Source organism: Gekko japonicus, unplaced genomic scaffold (genome assembly GCF_001447785.1).
Source record: "Gekko japonicus isolate JY-2015 unplaced genomic scaffold, Gekko_japonicus_V1.1 scaffold457, whole genome shotgun sequence".
NCBI classification, from domain to species: Eukaryota; Metazoa; Chordata; class Lepidosauria; order Squamata; family Gekkonidae; genus Gekko; species Gekko japonicus.
In genome coordinates this window covers 533,854-553,567 of record NW_015164196.1, presented here as the reverse complement: position 1 = coordinate 553,567, position 19,714 = coordinate 533,854, and the positions used below count along the sequence as shown (strand labels likewise).

Genomic DNA, 19,714 nt, shown 5'->3' with positions numbered 1-19,714 from the left:
ACACAGGAGCGGAGCTCCGGCAGTAAGGAGCTCAGGGGAGCGGGCACGTGCAACAAGCCCCGCCCCCTGCTCCCAGCAGCCCTCAGTCAGGCCATGAGGAGTAAGAAGCAGCCAGGTAAGTTGCAGAGCCCCCCCCGGCCCACCTTCCGGTACAAGCTCTCCCTCCTCTGTGAGGGCAGATCTGCGCGTTCCCCCCGCCGCCATAGCTAGCAATCCAAAACAGTCCAGTGGCAGCTTTAAGACCAAGTTTTATTCCGGTACAAGCTCTCCCTCCTCTGTGAGGACTGATCTGCACGTTCCCCCCCCCAATAGCTAACAATCCAAAACAGTCCAGTGCCTTCTGACACACTTCCAGTGATGTCAAGGGGTGTGGCATATGCAAATAAGTTGTGCTAATAAGTTATGCTAATGAGCTCCTGCACTTCTTTTTCTACAAAATGACCCCTGCTTAAAAGTGAGGGGGAAATGGATCAACCCATGGTAGCCAGGAGGAAATCACTTGAATGCATGAGGCCAGTGTGCCCTTGCTGTACACAACAAGCATCCATGAAAGATCTGGTCTGTGTTGCTTTCCCACAAAACTCTTTTTAACCTCTCCTCACACTGTATTAAAAAAAACCCTATTGTCTGGCACTGGGCATGTATGATTGGCAAACAGCTAACACGCTCAGGGTTTTCAAGCAGTTTCCCCACTCATGAACCCAAATGTCTCATGAAGGAAAGCCCATCAAAGCCCTTATCTCAAAATGGGGATACAAGTGAATAAGACAAAGGAAGACATTCTGATCTTTCTGGAGATCTTCTTGTGTAATCTCTAGTTGATATGGGAGCCATCTCTGACAATGTTCAGTTCTCAGTACATTCTTGCATAAGTCTTGATTTTCCATCCGGACTGCAAAACTCTGAGAGGGGATCCTCCCTCCAAGGTTTTAAAATCGTTTCCCGGAAGAAATGGTGAAAAGAATTTAATCCTTATCTGCTGACTCTCCATTGTCAACCTCTTGCCCTGTGTGCAAACAATTGTTTTCTCATGACTTGGAGTTCCTTATTGGCTGTTAGCCACTTAGAAACTGGGGCTAATAAATACTGAGCAAAGGGACCAGATGTGACAGAAGGCCAGAGCTTTTGCACTGAAGAAGAGGAGGCTGCTTTTCAGGTGAGCCACGACTTTTCTCTGAAGGACAGGCATGCTATTTAAAATCAATAGATACACGCAAACTACTGGAAATAATTTTAAAAATTATACTGCATAAAATTTTGCTATCCCACCTTTCCCCTAGTATGGAATTCAAAGCCAGTGTTGTATACTGATTAGATTGCAGGATTCATCAGGGGATATCAGGGAGACCCAGGCCTGTCTCCCCTGATTTTCCCACTGATTTTTATCCCCTGGCACCAGTGGATCCCCCACCACCCATTGGGGGGGAATTGACAACCCTACACCAACCTGTGGGATTGCCAACCTCCAGGTGGAACCTGGAGATCTTCAGGAATTACAATGGCAGTTACCCAGGATAAAATGACTGCTTTGGAAGGTGAACTCTATGGTATTATACCCCACTGAGGTCCGTTCCCCTCTCCAAACCCTTCCTTACCCAGGCTGCACTCCCAATCTCCAGAAATTTCTTAGCTCAGAACTGGCAACCCTACCCTGCACTGGTGGAAACGAGCCTGCCGTCCACACTCCTGCCCTCTCCTCACCTCCCTACTGCAGGGGAGAGAAGGCAAAAGAAGGCCTGCCCTTCCTCCACCCACCCACAGAGAGTGGTAAGGAGCAGGCTTCCAGAGGGCTGCCCACTGAGGCTAGGGGCACCTCTCTTACACCATGGGCTGGAAGATGGGGCAGTGGCAGGGCTAGTTGGCACCCTTCTACCCCTGGAACCCTAGGCAGTTTCCTAGGAGTGCCTTGTGAATGGGCCAGCCCTGCTCCCCTCAAGAGAGATTAACCATATCAAAACTATTTTATCTTCTGCAAGGCTGCTTCATCAGATGCTTTCAGGCTGCACAATGAACAAATGGGTCTAAAACTACAAACTATGTTCTGCACTTGGTAACTTTATTTTTAAATCTGCCTATCAATCCTTGAACTTCATCTCTGGTAACCTCTCTGGCTCAGTTTTTTCACACCCCCTTTCTGAAATTAGTGGACTGGATCCAGGATAAGTTTTCCAGTCACAGAAGTGGAGCTGTAACTTCCACCAGTTCCCTCTTCTTGCTGCAGAACCCAAATTGTCCTTCATGTTGTCCTGGATCCTCTGTTCACCATTTCAGGGAGATCAATGGGCTGCAGTGAAAGGGGGAGGATTCTGTTTTACTGAACTTAACAGCAGTGTGGTCACTATTCCCAACTGGTTTGACAAGGCTTTTGCTTTGCACCAGCTTCTGAGCATCACTGGCCCGGTCACACGGGCTGGATATCACGGGGGGAGGCGTGGCTAATTGCCCTAGAGGAAACTAACGCGCGGCTGCCCGAGCACACGTCCCAGTTGAGGTCCCGTGGGTTGGGGGAAATGCCAATCAGACGGGTATCCTGCACCGCGGCACAGAAGCCGCGCTGCGCAATCGCACTAGCAATTGCTCTTTGTGCGCATGCGCTGTTGCGCAACCTGCGGAGACGGGCGCCGGATGCCACGTAAGTCCACCAGGAACGTGATCAGATGCCCGCCCTTGGCCCGCGGTTTCAGGAAACTAGTACCTCGTAGGTACTAGTTTTTAATTCCGCACCTTCGGCGGGGAGCCACGGGTTCACCATGGGAGCACTGCGCTTCCCAGATGTTGGGGTGAGATCGCGCCTGGAAAATCCGCGGGACTCCCGTGCCTCTCCCGCAACAACTTTGCTGTGTGACCGGGGCCACTGAAGACCAAATCCATGGTGGCCTTGAACTTGATCTGCTGTCAGAAGGAGTGAGGATTCTAACTATAGTACAGAAATGGCTTATAAGATTCAGCTTTCATTGCTATCCAAATACACATTCCAATTACTTAGTGGTCAGCCGCGCCAGAAGACAAGCCACTACTAACTAGCTGATCCTCTGATCTCCCCCACAGACCACAATGAAGCAACTTGCTCTCCTGCTTCTGCTCTCTGCTTTCCTCCCCGAGGCCAAACTGTGTGGTAAGTATGTGCTGTGAAGGTGGTGGGTTGGGACACTGGCATGGAGTTAGGGAGAGTTCATCTGCAAAATAAAAATGTTAAACCATAAACCTGACCCCTGGTCAGAAGCAAACGAGGAAGAGAGAACCACGTCTGTCACTCTGAGATCTTTACAGGGATCCAGATGCACTAGCTGTACTTTCATGTTGTCAGGGCAGAAGTCCATGTGATGGCAGTACAACTATTTGCTTGAAAGCAAATACACACAGCCCCACATAAGCTGTAAAGTGATGAGTCGGAGAAGTTTCTAGCTGAGGTACAGAGCGGAGTGATGAACCCTTTCCTGGCACACATTGTTCCCCACCCATGTCTCAAACCACATCCCCAATCATCCTTCTCCTAGCTAGGTTTCAGTTCCAGAATGCCACCCTGATATGTAAATTTTTGTTGCAGCACTGGAAACTGAGGTGCTTGGTGGGGGAAGGGGATGTCTTGAAAGACCTCGGGTGTCATGTCCATGTTCACAGTCTGCTTAATCCACTTTTAGCTCAGTCCAACTTCCTCTCTTTCCCCGACCGTGTGTGTGTCTGTGTGTGTGTGTATGAAGTGCCATCAAGTTGTAGCCAATTTATGGCAACCCCAGCAAGAAGGGGCCTTTCAAGGCAAGTGAGAAATAGAGGTGGATGGCCATCGCCTTCCTCTGCAGAGTCTTCCTTGGTGGTCTCCCTTCCAAGTACTGGCCCTGCTTAGCTTCCAAGATCTGATGAGACTGGGCTATCCCATGCTGCCTTCCCTCTAGTTCCACCGTACATGGGGGTGGTGGAAAGTGCCATCAAATCATAGCTGACTTATGGCAACCTCGTAGGGTTTTCAAGGCAAGAGACATCCAGAGGTGGTTTGCCATTGCCTGACTCCATGTCACGATCCTGGTATTTCTTGGAGGTCTCCCATCCAAATACTAGCCAGGACCAACCCTTCTTAGCTTCCAAGATCTGACAAGATCGGCCTAGCCTGGGCTATCCAAGTCAGGGCTTTTCACCCTACAGATCCAAGGTGATTTGCTTTCCTAGTGGTTTTGGGGTTTTTTTTACTTATTTCATTTATATTCTACCTTTCTCATCATGGGCATACACAGCAAGTGCACTGTTGGTCATTCCCCTCAATGTGTGGCTCCAAGCCAGATTACCACCATCTTTATATTTCCTGCAACTTTGCTTTGGGGGCAAAAATAATTCTGGCCACCAGATAGAAAAATACAAGGGCTCAGTTGAGATACTATCATGAGAGCTATCAGAAAGCAATCTGGTTCTAGTTGCATGGATGAATTTAATTTGGTGAGGACTGAAGAAGTGCACAAGGTACTTTAAAGTGTGTGGCCCCAACTGCATCTAGGTTCAGCCATAGGCCATTGTGGTTGACAGTATTTGAGTTAAGGTACCACCAATATGCAGATGATTCCAGCTCTATTTCACCTTGACAGCTGAGTCAGGTGAAGGTTTCAACAGATACCTGGAGAATGTAATGGGATGGATGAGGGCCAATAAACTGAAGCTCAATCCAGACTAGACTGGGGTGAGAACTGAGGAGTCTACCTGCCCTGAAGGGGGCTGCACTGCCTAATTCCTGTCTCATGAGTACAGTCTCCTATTTCCAAAACGCAGAGCAGCACTTTGGGGGAGGAATTAGGATTGTCTCCTGTCACAGCGCTAGAGAAGCGGTCACTGGGGAGCAGTGTTCCCTCTAAGCTGAGTTAGTGTGAGCTAGCTCACAGTTTTTCAGCCTTCAGCTCACACGTTTTTGTCTTGGCTCAGGAAGGTTGGCTCCAGAGCAAACTAATGTATGCAGTAGCTAATTTGTTTGCTCACAACTTTAATGCCAGTAGCTCACAAAGTAGAATTTTTGCTCACAAGAGTCCACAGCTTAGAGGGAACATTGCTGGGGAGTACTGAGCCTACACCACTTAATCTTCCCACAGGTTCTGAAATCCAAGAGGTAGAGAGTCAATCTGAGAATTGAAACTAAATTGCAAATCTGGATTGGAGTACTTACATACTTGAAATTTATGCCCTTTTATGGCAGTACCATGAACCACATTTTCAGGTTAACTGAGTTTCTTGAAACAAATTGCTAAGTGGTCAGGGGATGAAGATACCCTAGTGATTAAGGATTTTAATAGGTTACCAAGCAGGTCTGTACAGTGAGGGAAACTCGTGATGGGAATGGAATGTTGGGTTATTATTATCTGCAAGCACTGGTAATTTATTTTGGACTCTGTGTGGAGAGATCCTATGGAGTCACAAAGCAAATGATTGATTAAATGGTGTGACAGGTTTGTTTGGGGGGGATGTGGCTCAGTGGGAGAGCATTTGCTTGGTATGCACTGTCTGGCATCTCCGGCTAATGGATCATGGAGAAGGTGATGGGAAATGCCTCTGCCTGAGATCTTGGAGAGCTGATGCCGGTCTGAGTAGACAATACTGACCTTGATAGACCAATGGTCTGATTCAGTGTTAGGCAACTTCAGGTGTCCATGTGTTGTTACCAACGCTCCCTCTAAGCTGTGGAGTCTTGTGAGCAAAAATTCTACTTTGTGAGCGACTGGCATTAAAACTGTAAGCGAGCGATTTGGCTGCTGCATAAATTAGTTTGCTCTGGAGCCATACTTCCTGAGCTCAGACAAAAATGAGTGGGCCGGAGGCTAAAAAACTGTGAGCTAGCTCACACTAACTCAGCTTAGAGGGAACACTGGTTACCTAGAGCTAGCCAGCTCATCATGAAATGGAGTTTTACTGTCTTTAATCCATAATACAGTTCTCTGGTTTGATTCAATAAGGACCTCCGCCAGCATAAGCCCTAGGAGTGTAGGAGACCCTGGAGAGGTGACAGTTCCATGCTTCTGTGCAGGGGCACTGGAGGTAACAATGTATGCTTAGCAAAGGTGTCAGTGCCTTCATTTGGGTGATGGGACTGGAGCATGAACACTTTATAGTTCCAGTTCTCCTAAGGGGCTATGGTTGTAGATTATGTCCCCCCCCTCCCAAATTTAACTTTTATTGTGTACATAGGCCAAAGCTGCATCAGTTCACTGAAGCAAGACATACTCAACCTGCTAGTTAAATGGGAAGGGACTTCCTGCCTTCCAGACCCAACACAGAAGAATCTGCCCCGAAGCTGCAAAGAAATCAAGGAGTCCCAAAAAGAGGCCACAGGTGAGAAATGAAGTTTCTGCCCATCAGAAAGAAACAGCAATGCTGCCTACATTAAAATCCAATTTTAGGACTCTGAAATAATAACACTGATTGTAACGATTTCATGTTTATTTGTGTGTGTGTGTCTTTAAAAGTTTGGTTTACATTGCTGTGTGAAAGTCTAGTGTGGTTGAAACAGGCAAATGGTGTGATTGGTGAGTGACAGAGAGGGGGAGGGGTTTTGGAATGGATGCTGTGTGGATGATTTGAATGTCTATCAGGAGTGACTGTTAGAGATTGTCAGTTGATGAGAACAGAAAAAAACAGTTAGTCAGTCAGTAGAGAGTGCTGTGTAAAAGCAGTTGATATGAGTTTTGTTCTGAGGTCTCTGTGAGAGAAGCTTTCCTGTGTGGAATATAAGAGTAGAAGTCTCTGCGTTAAGCAGAGAGTTAAGTGCTGAAACAGAAAGGAAAAAGGTTGAAGCATCCCTGTGGGAATAAGTTTAGTACTGAGGTCTGAAGGAGAGACCTTATGGTGTGTGACAGAAGAGAATAAGTTCTGTGTTTGAAGAAATGTTGAATGTATAAGGAAACCAAAAGTGAAATGACAGTCTGAGTGACAGACTGCTGTGAAAAAAGAAACATTTATGACCCTGAGTTAATGATTTACAATGTTACTTGAAAAGTCCCTGTCAGGAAAGAGAGCAGACCTTATGTGAGACATAAAGCAAGCGTTAAGAATATTCACAGTACCAGTTACCTCGTTCTACTATATTATTTACAAGTTATTTCAATAAATATACTTTTATTCAAGTCTGCCAGTTCTGAAAGAAATCCTTCCTCAGGAAACACATAGTTCCTCGAAAGCCTAAAATCTCGATCCACCTACCCAGTAGAAAAATATTATATCATAAAGGTTTGGAAAACCTTAAAATTTCCTGGTGGCAGCCGGTTTACCCAGTAGAGTAAAATATAAAGAACGGTTTTAAAGTAAAACCAGACCTCCCCAGAGAAGAGGTCGTCACACTGATCAATAAACAGCACTGAATAACAATATACCACACTGTCTCCATCCTTTCTTTTAACATACAATCTTCTGGGCCTGTGCAGATGGACTGTATTTCCTGCAGACGGAAGATGGCGAGGTCTACCAAAGCTTCTGTGATATGACCACCAGTGGAGGAGGTTGGACTCTGGTGGCCAGTGTCCATGAGAACAACATGCTTGGGAAATGCACTGTGGGGGATCGCTGGTCCAGTCAACAAGGGAACAACCCCAACTACCCAGAAGGAGATGGAAACTGGTCCAACAACTCCACCTTTGGGTCAGCTGTGGCCTCAACCAGTGATGACTACAAGGTGAGGAATTCTTCCTAAAACCATAGACATAATACATCCGTGTTCCCCAACCTTTCTGAGCCCACAGGCACATTTGGAATTTTGAGAGGGGATTGTGAGCGCCATCCCAAATCTAAAATGGCTGCCACAGGAGGCAGATCTGAATGGAATACCTCCCTCCTCATGCCTTCCAAGAAGAAGGAAAGCCTGAAGAGGAATGAAACCACATACTAACTAAGGAAAGCCCAGGTGCTTCCCAATCCTCCAGTTTCTCTATTAGAAAACCCTTTCATTTGAATGAGGGCAGCCAATAACAACAGCCCCACCCACTTTCTGAAAAGTTTGGTGAGCGCAGAGGGAAGTACTGGCAGGCGCCACTGCACCCACAGGCATGACATTGGGGAACCTTGCAATACATTATCTAGGTCATCTCTTTCTCTCCCTCTTCAGCTAAAGCTTGCTAAGTCTGGACTAGATTGTCTTTAAAAGTTTCCAAAGAAAAAGCTTTAATGCATTCTAATGAAGTGGTTTCAGTCAGTGTCACTTCATGCCACAGTAAATCTGCCGAAGCTTTCTTGTTATTTAGGCTGTAAGAATACTACCTTTCTTGAATTGGTTACAAGGAAATTCTGACACCACTTTAAGTTTAGCTCCTCAGTCCCCAGCATCAGTAGTTAAAACATCTCAGGCAGAAAGTTTTCATTACATTCATTTTTCAAATTACAATACCCCTCTGACATAGTAAGGAAACAGATCAACAAAGCCCCACATTCACTCTGACAAAACAATCTCTGGACATAACAATACCACTCTTTACACTGGACAAACAGGCCAGGTCCTATGTAAAAGAATGGATGAACATAAATCTGACATTAAAAATCACAGCACTCAAAAACCAGTGGGAGATGTTCCAGGACATTCCATTGCTGACCTAAGAATGGCAGTCCTCAAACAAAGAAGCTTCAAGGGGAAATTACAATGCGAGATTGCTGAACTTGAGTTCATTCACAGATTCAGAACAATGTGTCCTCCAGGGCTGAATAGTGCTGGTCACTGCACCTCAAAAAAGAGATTATAGCATTGGAAAAGGTGTAAAAAATGGTAACTAAGGCCCCGTTCACACGGAGCATTTGCCGTGGCAAAGATACGGATGATAGGCGGATTTTCTGGGCGCGATCACACGGCAACATCTGGGAAGTGTAGTGCTCCCGTGGCTCAACCGAGGCTTCCCGCTGAAGATGTGCGGCAAAAAACTAGTACCTCGGAGGTACTAGTTTCTGGAAACCGCGGGGCAAGGGCGGGCATCTAGTCGCATTTCCAGTGGCATCCGGCGCCCGCCCATGTCCCCTCGCAAAAAGCTTCCCCCCCCCGAGTCTCCATGGATGCGCACAAGCACCCAACAGAGCATGCACATACTTCAGTGTACAGGGAAACAAAACCGTTTGCCCTGGAGGAAGGCGAAGAGGTGATTGCTTGTCTAGCCGTCCCCAGGAGCCGCACGGAAGACAGCTCAGAGTCGCCCAGAGCGGTGCCCCCCCCCCCGGGGGGACCTGCCTTTCGGTTTCATATGTTCGTTTCCCTCACACTGAGGACTCAAGCTCCCTCTTCCCCACCCCTTGGCCACGTCCGTTTCTCCCTTCTCCTCCCACCGAGTGACCTTCTGGGACATGTAGTCCATTTTAGCCACTTCTTTGCCACATGGTCGTGTGATCGGCACCTCCCCCCTATACACGGGACCTCTACGGGACCTCCACGGGATGTCTACTCGCGCAACCGCACGTTATTTGGCCCCGGGGCTAACAGCCACGCTCCCCCCCCCCGCATTTTCCTGCCCGTGTGACCGGAGCCAAAAATGATTAAAGGGATGGATTAAGGGGATGGAACGCTTTCCCTATGAAGAAAGGTTTAGGAGGTTAGGGCTCTTTAGCTTGGAAAATGACGAGTGAGGGGTGACATGACAGAGGTTTACAAAACTATGCATGGGATAGAGAAGGTGGAGAATACAAGAATTTTTGGGCACTCAATGAAATTAATGAACAGTAGGTTTAGAACAGATAAAAGGAAGAACTTCTTCACCCAAACAGTAATTAACACGTGGAATTCTCTGCTGCAGGAGGTGGTGGTGGCTACAAGCCTAGACAGTTTCAAGAGGGGATTAGACAAACATATGGAGCAGAGGTCCATCAGTGGCTATTAGCCACAAGGTATAGATAGAACACTATGTCTGGGACCATGATGCTCTGTATACTTGGTGCTTGGGGGGCCATGGTGGAAGGGCTTCTGGAGTTCTGGTCCCACTAGTGGATCAGGCCAATGGCCCACCCAGTTCAACACTCTGTGTCACACAATGGCCAAAACACAGATGTCATCAGAAGGTCCACCAGTGGGGCCAGAACTCCAGAAGCCCTCCCACCATGGCCCCTCCAAGCACCAAGAATACAGAGCATCACAGCCCCAGACATAGTGAACGGCAGGGAATAAATGCTTCTTCTTCTTCCTCTTCCTCCCCCCATTAGGCCTTGACAAGGGTTCTCCGGAAACCAAGTCTACCAATATAGTGTAAATGGGCAGGTAGACCTGTTCTCCGGAGGCCTGGTCCACCCCTGTAGAGGACAACATTTTGTGTGATGAAATTTGACTTGATTCTGTTTTCTCTTATAGTGTTTAAACTATTCTTAAAATATAGTTAAAATACAGTTTAAAAGAATTCATTCTGAGATTTTTACAAGATTATGGAAATAATCCTATAAATAAAATTATGCAATAGTCAAATGTAAATTTGCCCACATCTTTAATGCTACTAACATTTTTTGCTCATGGTAGAATTTCTTCTCACAACACTGTGGAGCTTAGAGGGAACATTGTAATCTCAAATATCATGTTCAGTAATTGTCCACATACGCACACCTTTGCTGTAATATTCTTTTCTGAACGCCTATCTACTGACATGTCTCTCTTTAACAATTGGCTGCTTACTACAGGGCCTTCAATTCATTCAATTAAACAAAATCCACCTTTTCCCTTGCTTTCCAGAATCCTGCCTATTATGACCTGGAAGCGCAAGATCTGGCCATATGGCACGTTCCCAACAAAACCCCAATGAAACAATGGCGGGACACCTCTCTCTTGAGGTATCGCACTGAAACTGGGTTCTTAGCTGCAGAAGGAGGCAACCTCCTCAGGCTGTACCAGGTAATAATGGCTGCTTGGTGACTTGGCATTTCTGCCTGATGACTCTGCATTTGGAATTCAGGAAGTGAAGGCAGGCACTCCTGAGGCTTGTGGATCTTCCTCCCCTATTGTGAATGATGGGGACTTATATTCAACAAGTACTTGCCCAACTTGAATATTTTGTAAATGAATGGTAACTGAGGTATCACAAGTAGGGTTGCCAAATCGATTTGACTCACCGGCGGGGGAGGCTCCTTCCCGTCCGGGAGTCGTTCTAGTGCGTGTGTGTGCGCGCGCGCGCGAAGCTGCCATTTGAGGGGAAAACTCTTTGTTTTCCCCTCAAATGGCGTGGCCCCGCCCCCAGCGTGCGACGTCACTTCCAGTGACGTGCACGCGGGGGTGGGGTTTCCCCCGGGCCCCGATTCCGGCGCGCCGGGAATCGGGGCTCCGAAGCGGGGGAATCCCCGCCCCCCGGCTGCATTTGGCAGCCCTAATCACAAGATACTATTGTGCCCTCCTGACAAAGGAAGTAGGGTCATAAATAAAAATCAGTAATCACCTCTGGCCCTGACCTGGATTGTCCAGGCTAGCCCAGTCTTGTCAGACGTCAGAAGCTAAGCAGGGCTGGCCCTGGTTAGTATTTGAATGGGAAACTACCAAGGAAGTCCAGGGTTGCTATACAGAGGCAGGCAATGGCGAACCTCTATTCGTCCCTTGATTTGAAGGCCCTACAGGGTTGCCTTTCCACCACCAATCACCTCTCAGTTTGTTTCTCCTTTCAGAAATACCCGGTGAAATTTGGAATCGGCAGTTGTCCAGGTAACCATGGCCCAGCTGTGCCTGTCGTCTATGATAAAGGCAGTGCTACGAAGACAGCTGAGTATTACTCTCCAAGTGGGCGGAGTAAGTATTTTTTATTTGCTCAGGCTTTACAGTCAATTTCCTTTTTTTTTTTTGTAAATTTATTTTCATTTTTTAACATAACAGAAAAACACACTTGTTGAAAACTTATACATTCCACAACATAACATAAAATTTATCTTTCTAATAATTCATCGAATATCTCTTACTGGCAGGTTTCATTTTTTTAACTAATCTTTTCTATCTTCAGCCAGTCATATACTATTCCCCATCTATCCCAAAAAGTCTCTTCTGCTTTATTTTGTAAGTTCATATTTAGTTTGTCCATTTCTGCTACTTCTAGAATCTTGTGTTTTAATTATTTTATAGAAGGTATATTTTCTGATTTCCACTTCTTTGCTATAAGTATCCTAGCCGCTGTTAGTATATATACTATTATATTTATATGTTCTTTTATTGCAGCTGGTATCATATTAAGTAAACAAATTTCCGGTGTCAAAGGTATATTAATTTTTAGAATATCTAGGAATATTTTATGAATTTTTTGCCAGAACATCCGAATCTTGCTGCAATTCCACCATATGTGGAGGTATGAGCCTTTGTTCCTTCTACACCTCCAACATATATTTCATGCCTTTGGAGAACATCTTGCAATTTTTACTGGTGTCCAATGCCACCTATAAACCATTTTATATATATTTTCCTTGTATGGAGTCGCTCTCATATATTTTAATGTTTTCCATGTTTTTGACCACTGATCTATTTCAATTGTATGTCCAATCTCTTTTGCCCAAGCTATTATAGATGTTTTTATCGTCTCTTCCTGTAAAAAATCCTCCATCAACTTTTTATAGAATCTCTGAATTAATTTATCGCTTGACGATAGCCAAATCTTATCAATCTTGTTTAGACTAGTATAGAATCCTGTTTTTTTGTCTTCATTATATCTTACTTTTAGTACATTTTTTCCCCACCGGGATAAATGTATATTTTGTTGAAGTAATATCTCCTCCAATTTCAATTCCCTTTTTTCATTCAGTAAATTACCATAAGTTGGTTTAGTTTTTCCCATTATTAATGATGGCTTAGCAAATGCCTCTAGTGGCGATATCCACAAAGGTATTTTAATATAATTTTTATCTTTTATTATATTCCAAATTTTAATGAGAGAGCTTCTAATTGTATGCATATGGAAATTTGAATGGATTTTATCTTTCCCATACCATAAATAAGCATGCCACCCCATTGCTAAGTCAGCTCCCTCTAAAGCTAACGTTCTTATATCTTCTGATATTACCCATTCCTTAATCCATATCATGGCAGCCGCAAAGTAATATGATTGCCAATTCAGCAGGGCGAAGCCCCCCTTCTTTTTATTTCCCTGGATCTTTAACTTTTATCCTTGGTTTTTTGGATTGCCATATGAATTTCTCTACAGTTCTCTCCAGATCTTTAAAATATTGATATTTTTAAACTATTGGCATGTTTTGGTCAAGAAAAAGGAATCTTGGCAGAATATTCATTTTAACCGTTGCTATTCTGCCCAGTAATGAAAGATGTACTTTATCCCAATGATTTAGATCTCCTTTTGCATCTTTTAAAAGTTATAAGTAGTTATCTTCATATAAAGTCGCTGTTTTATTAGTTATCCATATTCCTAAGTATTTTGCCTTCTGCACTATTTCCAATTTTGAGATTTCTTTTATTCTCTGTATTTTGTGGGCAGTTTTTAACTATAATTTTTGTTTTTTGAAAGTTAATTCTGAAGCCCGCTAGATTACCAAATTCCTGAATGTCCTTTATTAGGTAGGTTAGTGAGTGATCTGGTTCTTCTACTATAAATATCAAATCATCTGCAAACGCTTGCAGTTTAAAAACTTCTCCTTTTACTTTCAATCCTTTTATCATATCATTACTCCTTATTCTTTCAGTCAGCGACTCTATAGTGAATATGAACAATAAGGGTGACAGCGGGCATCCCTGCCTAGTACCTTTCTGTATCTGAATACTTTGGGTGGGCTCTCCATTCACTAAGATTTCTGCACTTTGGTTGTTATATATGGATTTTATCATTGCATAAAAGTTTTCCCCACATTCCCACATTAAAAGCTTTTGTAACATAAATGTCCAATTAATGTTATCAAAAGCCTTTTCTGCATCTAGAAGGACTAATGTAATTGGTTTTCCCGGGTGGAGTTCGTAATATTCTTATACATTAATTATATTCCTAATATTATTTTGTATTAATCTTTTAAGTAGGAATCCTCATTGGTCCTTGTGTATTATATGCATTAATATTCTTTTCATTCTGTTAGCCAATATTTTTGCAAAAAGTTTATAATCTGTATTTAGTAGGGAGATTGGTCTGTAATTTCTTATTTCTTCTTCATTAGAATTTGGTTTGTGGATCAGCATTATAATAGCCTCATTCCACGAGGTAGGAAGTTTGTTTGAGTTTGGGATGTTTTGTAGTAAGTCTTTTTTTTTTTGAGCCCCCGGAGGGGATTTTTTATTATTTTTTATAAGACTACAAAAAATTATCACAGAAAAGAGGGAGGGGGAACTACATTTACGGGATAAAGTAAAGAACCACTACTAACTAAAAACCCAAGAGAGGAGATCTTCACAATACCTTAAATTACATCAAATCTTCACTTCGTTTATGTCATTATGAACTAAGTCAAACATTTATAGTACTTTTTATCTTTTGCTTTAAATCTTAACTGTCTAACAACAGTACCCCCATTCATCCCATTTCACAATTCTCAAAGGCACAATTCAGAGTCCTTCAGCCTTCACTTCTCCTTTCCCCATCTCTTCCACAACTTATAAGGACTTTTTGGAGCTGCTGCCCCTTGCTCTGCCAGAGAGGAACCAGAGTCCAGCTCGCCACTAGACTTGCTGTCCTCTTCTTTTCTTCCATCCTCTGGCCTTCCCAACTGGATCTTTAGAAATTCCTGAGCTTTCAGAACAGAGTCAATCTTTTCTTTTTTGTCCTTAATTTTGAAGGTGACGCCTTCTGGAATTAGCCATTTATATCCAATTGAGTTTGTCTAAAGAAAAAGCACAAGATCTTTATACTTCTTTCTCTGTTGTCTTATCTCAAATGGAATGTCTTTTAAGACTCTGATGGCATTCTCTCCCACTTTCAGGGCTATCCCAGAAACTGCTTTCAGGATTGCATCCCTCACATGCCTCTTCGAGAATTTTACCACAATTTCCCCAGGCAAATTATTTTTCTTTATATAGCCAGAATATGATCTGTAAACCACATACATATCGCTTAGTAACGATTCCACCGTCATCTCCATCACTGGGGCTAGTAGTTCACTCATCAGTTCTTTAAGATTATCTCCCTTGTTCTCTGGCATGCCCTGGAAGCGAAGAATCATATTAGCCTTTTCCATTTGCAATTGCAGCAGCTGATCTTCCATAGACACTTTCCTTTCCAGCTTTTGCACTTTTTTCTTCACCTTTTGTGTAGTTCATCCACTTCATTCACCTTCTCAGTAGTTTGTTTCATCATTTGCAATGTCTCATTTATCTGATTTTACTGAGAAGTTATACATTGAGTCACTGTTGACATCTGTTCCTTGAAGTTATTCAGCTGTTCCAGCAGGGGGCCATGGATTCTGTTATGGTCCTCGCCAACTCACTGGTAACTTCCAGTTTCGGGCTCTCAGTCCCTTTCGGTTTCAAAAGTTTTTCTTTGTCTTTCTTCCACGCCATCTTTGTCGTTTGTTTCTTTCGCCAATTTTTTAAAAGTCTCTGAATGTGTGCTTGAACGCTTGAACTCGCTTTGGTAAGTACTTTTAGACAGTTTCCTTCATGTTTTTTTCCGCTCCCCCCCTCAACCGCTCAAAAGTTCATGCGCATGGGAGGCGTCCCTCCCCCGCTCGCCTTTTTCCCGTTCCGTGGAGATGGGGTGGGGAGCTATCTTTTCCCTTTACAAACGCTTTTAAATCTGACTCACGTTCATAATTGATCTTTCAACCTCGCTTTCGGCTTCATTTCTGCCGCTCGATCTCCTGCGCTTGCCCCAGTCGGCCACACTTTTGTCCGTTCGGTCTCTCAGCACGGAGAACCATCGGAACGAAGAGGCACCTCAATTCTCCGACATTCCGCCATCGAAGAGGCAACCACTTAGAAGTTCCATGGCCAGGGTCCCTTCACCGGGTCCCTGGGGGGGTTAATGAACCTGCGCACCCCCTCCTTCGGCTGGAGCACAGCTTCACCCCCGGGAGGTCCGGGAGGTGAGTCTGCTAGCGTGCTGCCATCAACCAGAAGTCTGTAGTAAGTCTTTAAATGGTTCTAATACCTGGTCCTCAAATACCTGATAAAATTCCGTAGGGATACCGTCTGTTCCCAGGGATTTTCTCCCCCCCCCCATTTTTTTATCACTTCTATTATTTCACAGGTTGTTATCGGATCATTTAGTATAGCTATTTGTTCTTTATTAAAAAATTTCCTTTCCCACTTTCCTTGGTATTCCTGCACCTCTTCATTTGATATTTCTGCTGATTGGTACAATTTTTTATAGAAGTTCTCTACTATTTCTTTAAGATTTTTTTGTTAGGATTTCCCTAATTAGCCTTCTCTCTCTGTCTTTTTTCAATTTATATGCTAGCCACCTCGTTGGCTTATTAGCGTTTTCAAAATAATACAGTTTAGACATTTCTACTTTTTTTGCCACTTCTTGTGTTATAAGCAAATTAAGCTGGTACTGTAGCTTCCTTAGTTTCGCTCTTTTGTCATCGGTAGTGTAACTATTCTTTTTTATTTTGTCTTCTTCTTCCTGTATTTTCCCCCTTAATGTCTCAAATTTCTTATTTTCTTTTTTGCCCTCCAAGCTCCTTGGTTGATCCAAGGTTGATCCACCAACCCCTCATGAATGCCTTAAAGGCATCCCATATTATTTCTATAGGAGTTTCTTGTTTAGTGTTGTTTCTAAAAAATTCTTTAATAATTTTTTTAGTTTTCTCTATAATCTCTCTATCCTTTAGAATGTCCATATTCATTGTCCATTTTGTCTTTTTAGTTGTGTAGTTTAATGTTAAGAGGAGAGGGTTATGGTCCGCAAAAGTACTTGCTAATATTTCTGCTTCTTCTACCATTTTTATAAGTGAAGTCGAGATCCATGCCATGTCGATCCTTGACCACGTGTTATGACATGTAGAGAAAAAAGTATATTCTTTTTTATCAATATTTTTTGTTCTCTAAATATTTATTAATGAGAATTCTTCCGCTAATTGATCTTGCATCAGTTCCCAAAGCAGTAGCGTGGAATTCCTTCAAGTGACTTCCCATCCAAAGAGTCCAAAGAGCCAGTTTGGTGTAGTGGTTAAGTGTGCGGACTCTAATCTGGGAGAACCGGGTTTGATTCCCCACTCCTCCACTTGCACCTGCTGATGTGACCTTGGGTCAGTCACAAGCTCTGGCACAGCTGTCCTTGAAAAGGGGCAGTTTCTGTCAAGAGCTCTCCCAGCCCCACCCACCTCACAGGGTGGCTGTTGTGGGGAGGGGAAGGGAAAGGAGTTTGTAAGCTGCTCTGAGACGCCAAGTGAAAGGCGGGGTATAAATCCAATCTCTTCTCTTCTTCTTTTCTTCTAATTGAAGAAAAGTTTTAGGTAGAGTATTACTTGAAGTTTTGTTTTTTCACTTGCCGGGTCATCTATCTACCTTTTGAGCGGCGGCAGCTCCAGCGGCAGCTAAGGAGCGCTGCCAAGAGGGAGTAAAGGTCTGCGTGGTCCCGGGGTTGGAGCTGCTGCCGCTGCTGCCACCCAAGTGCCTGCGGTGGGAGGAGGTAGGTGGGCGAGGGGGTAAAGAGCCATGCCAGCGCCCTTGGCTCCCCCGGCAGGCGGCGGCAAGCACGGCCCCAGTGCAGGCTCCCCTCTTCATGCACCCGCTCTGCCGGCAACCTTTCCCCACCGGCCTTGGGTCGCTGGAGAGGGTCCGGGCAGGCAGGAAGGACATGGAAGGACACAGAGGGGATCAGCGCTGGCTTTTGGCTGGGGGAGGCGAACTTCAGCGCCCCCATCCAGGGCCCACCGCCCCATCTAGGGCCTCCCGCTGGGTTCCCAGTGGGGCAGTCTCCAGGCCCCACCAGGAAGTTGACATCTGCAGCCTGCAGCCTCACCTAGGGCGCAGCCTTGCCTCGGGCCGGCCCTGGTAATAGCTCTAGCACAGTCTCCTCCAAGCCCCATTGGATGGCTGCCTTAGTTAATAGGGAGGTGGGGGGAGGGGAGACAGGGAAGGCGGGACTTCCACCGAGTGGGGGGGGGAATGGAGGCACCTGTCACTTTGGAATCCTCTCTGATTGAATGAAGTGTGTACCCATCATAACACTAAGCCTCACAAGTAGATAACAAGACCTCTAGAGAAAAGTATGTGAGAAAAGGAAACTGGTTATTGTAAAGAGGATGTTCTTCCAGACTTTCCTAATCTCTATGATTTCTTCCTTCTGTTGTCTCAGGTGAATTTGTATCTGGCTTCATTCATTTTCGAGTGTTCAATCGTGAGAAAGCAGTCATGGCTCTCTGTGCTGGGGTGAAAGTCACTGGATGCAACACAGAACATGTGAGTATCCTGGCTACAGGTTCTCGACCTCTGCCAGGGATGATTCTAAAACCTCTTGTCAACAATAGCTATGCTCTGTAACACCTGTTAGTTGGACTCCAAATGGTCAGGCAGTCACCAAAACAAGCTGAGGCCAAACCTCTGCTGCTCAACAGAAACATCTGAACATAAGAACATAAGAGGAGCCATGCTGGATCAGGCCAATGGCCCATCCAGTCCAACACTCTGTCACACAGTGGCCAAAACCCAGGTGCCATCAGGAGGTAACACCAGCAGGGTCAGAATTCCAGAAGCCCTCCCACTGTTGCCCCCTCCAAGCACCAAGAATACAGAGCATCACTGTCTCAGACATAGTGTTCCATCTATATCTTGTGGCTAATAGCCACTCATGGACCTCTGCTCCATATGTTTATCCAATCCCTTCTTGAAGCTGTCTACGTTTGGAATCCCCGCCATTTCCTCCAACAGTGAATTCCACATGTTAATTACTCCTTGGGTGAAGGACTTCCTTTTATCTGTTCTAACCTACTGCTCATTAATTTCATTGAGTGCCGACGAGTTCTTGCATTGTGGGAAAGGGGGGAAAGTACTGTCTAGTATTTGGTTTATTAATACATTCCAAAACAGCGCACAACTTTTAACAGTCAAATTAACACACTGGTGCTCTCTGCTACTGACATAATATACCTCTAGTCCCTATTTTATATGTATTTGCAATTGTGTGGCTAGGCGGGATACAAATCGAAATCATAAATAAAAATTAATTAATTAATTAATTAATTAATTAAAATGTGCTGGATTTTAAATTTGTCCCTCACTGCCCAGTTCTAATACATCCTCTGTAGGGTTGCCAGCTGCTCCCAATTTGTGTCATTTGTTTTACATTTCCTTCCTGTCCTTAGCACTGCATTGGTGGAGGAGGCTATTTTGCAGAAGGGGATCCTCGCCAGTGTGGGGACTTCACTGCCTTTGACTGGAATGGCTATGGGACACACGCTCACTGGAGCGCTTCTAAAGAGCTAGTTGAATCAGCTGTACTGCTCTTTTACCGTTGATGGATGGCTTTGTAGAAACAGGAGTACCAGAGGTACAGCCTTGAGAATGAAAATCTATCCTGTATGCATATATATCATCAATGGAATAAAAAATAATAATTAAAAACTAAACTGAGCTGTTGTGCAGTTTGTTTTTCTGAGGATGCTTCCAGGTAAAGGATTTCAGCGGTCCTTGTTACACTAGAACAATAGGCCAGATATACACACTCACTACAGAGGCTGTGATGGTCCTAGCTCATTTCACTTAAGAACATCTCTCAAAGGTGCGTCTAGTCCAGCATCCAGTTCCCTACGGTGGACAGCCAGACTTCTCAAGTAGAAATGTCCATTTGGAAAAATGCTAATCAAAATCCAAAGCAACAACCAGGGGCAGTCTTAGGCACAGGTCCGCTGCCCCAAGCTAGGGGGCCTGAACAACAGGAAGACAGCTGCC

The 19,714-nt window shown here is 44.6% G+C and overlaps 1 protein-coding gene across 1 annotated transcript; it reads left to right on the top strand.

Moving 5' to 3' along the window:
* Positions 1–1,123: 1,123 nt before the first annotated feature.
* Positions 1,124–19,331, top strand: LOC107107971 (intelectin-like protein). The gene is made up of 8 exons (XM_015408347.1): positions 1,124–1,156; positions 3,049–3,115; positions 6,160–6,303; positions 7,392–7,639; positions 10,652–10,810; positions 11,572–11,692; positions 18,123–18,226; positions 19,129–19,331. Exons 2-8 carry the CDS (start codon positions 3,055–3,057, stop codon positions 19,279–19,281), a joined length of 990 nt encoding a protein of 329 aa, XP_015263833.1. The 5' UTR covers positions 1,124–1,156; positions 3,049–3,054; the 3' UTR covers positions 19,282–19,331.
* The last annotated feature ends 383 nt before the right edge of the window (positions 19,332–19,714 follow it).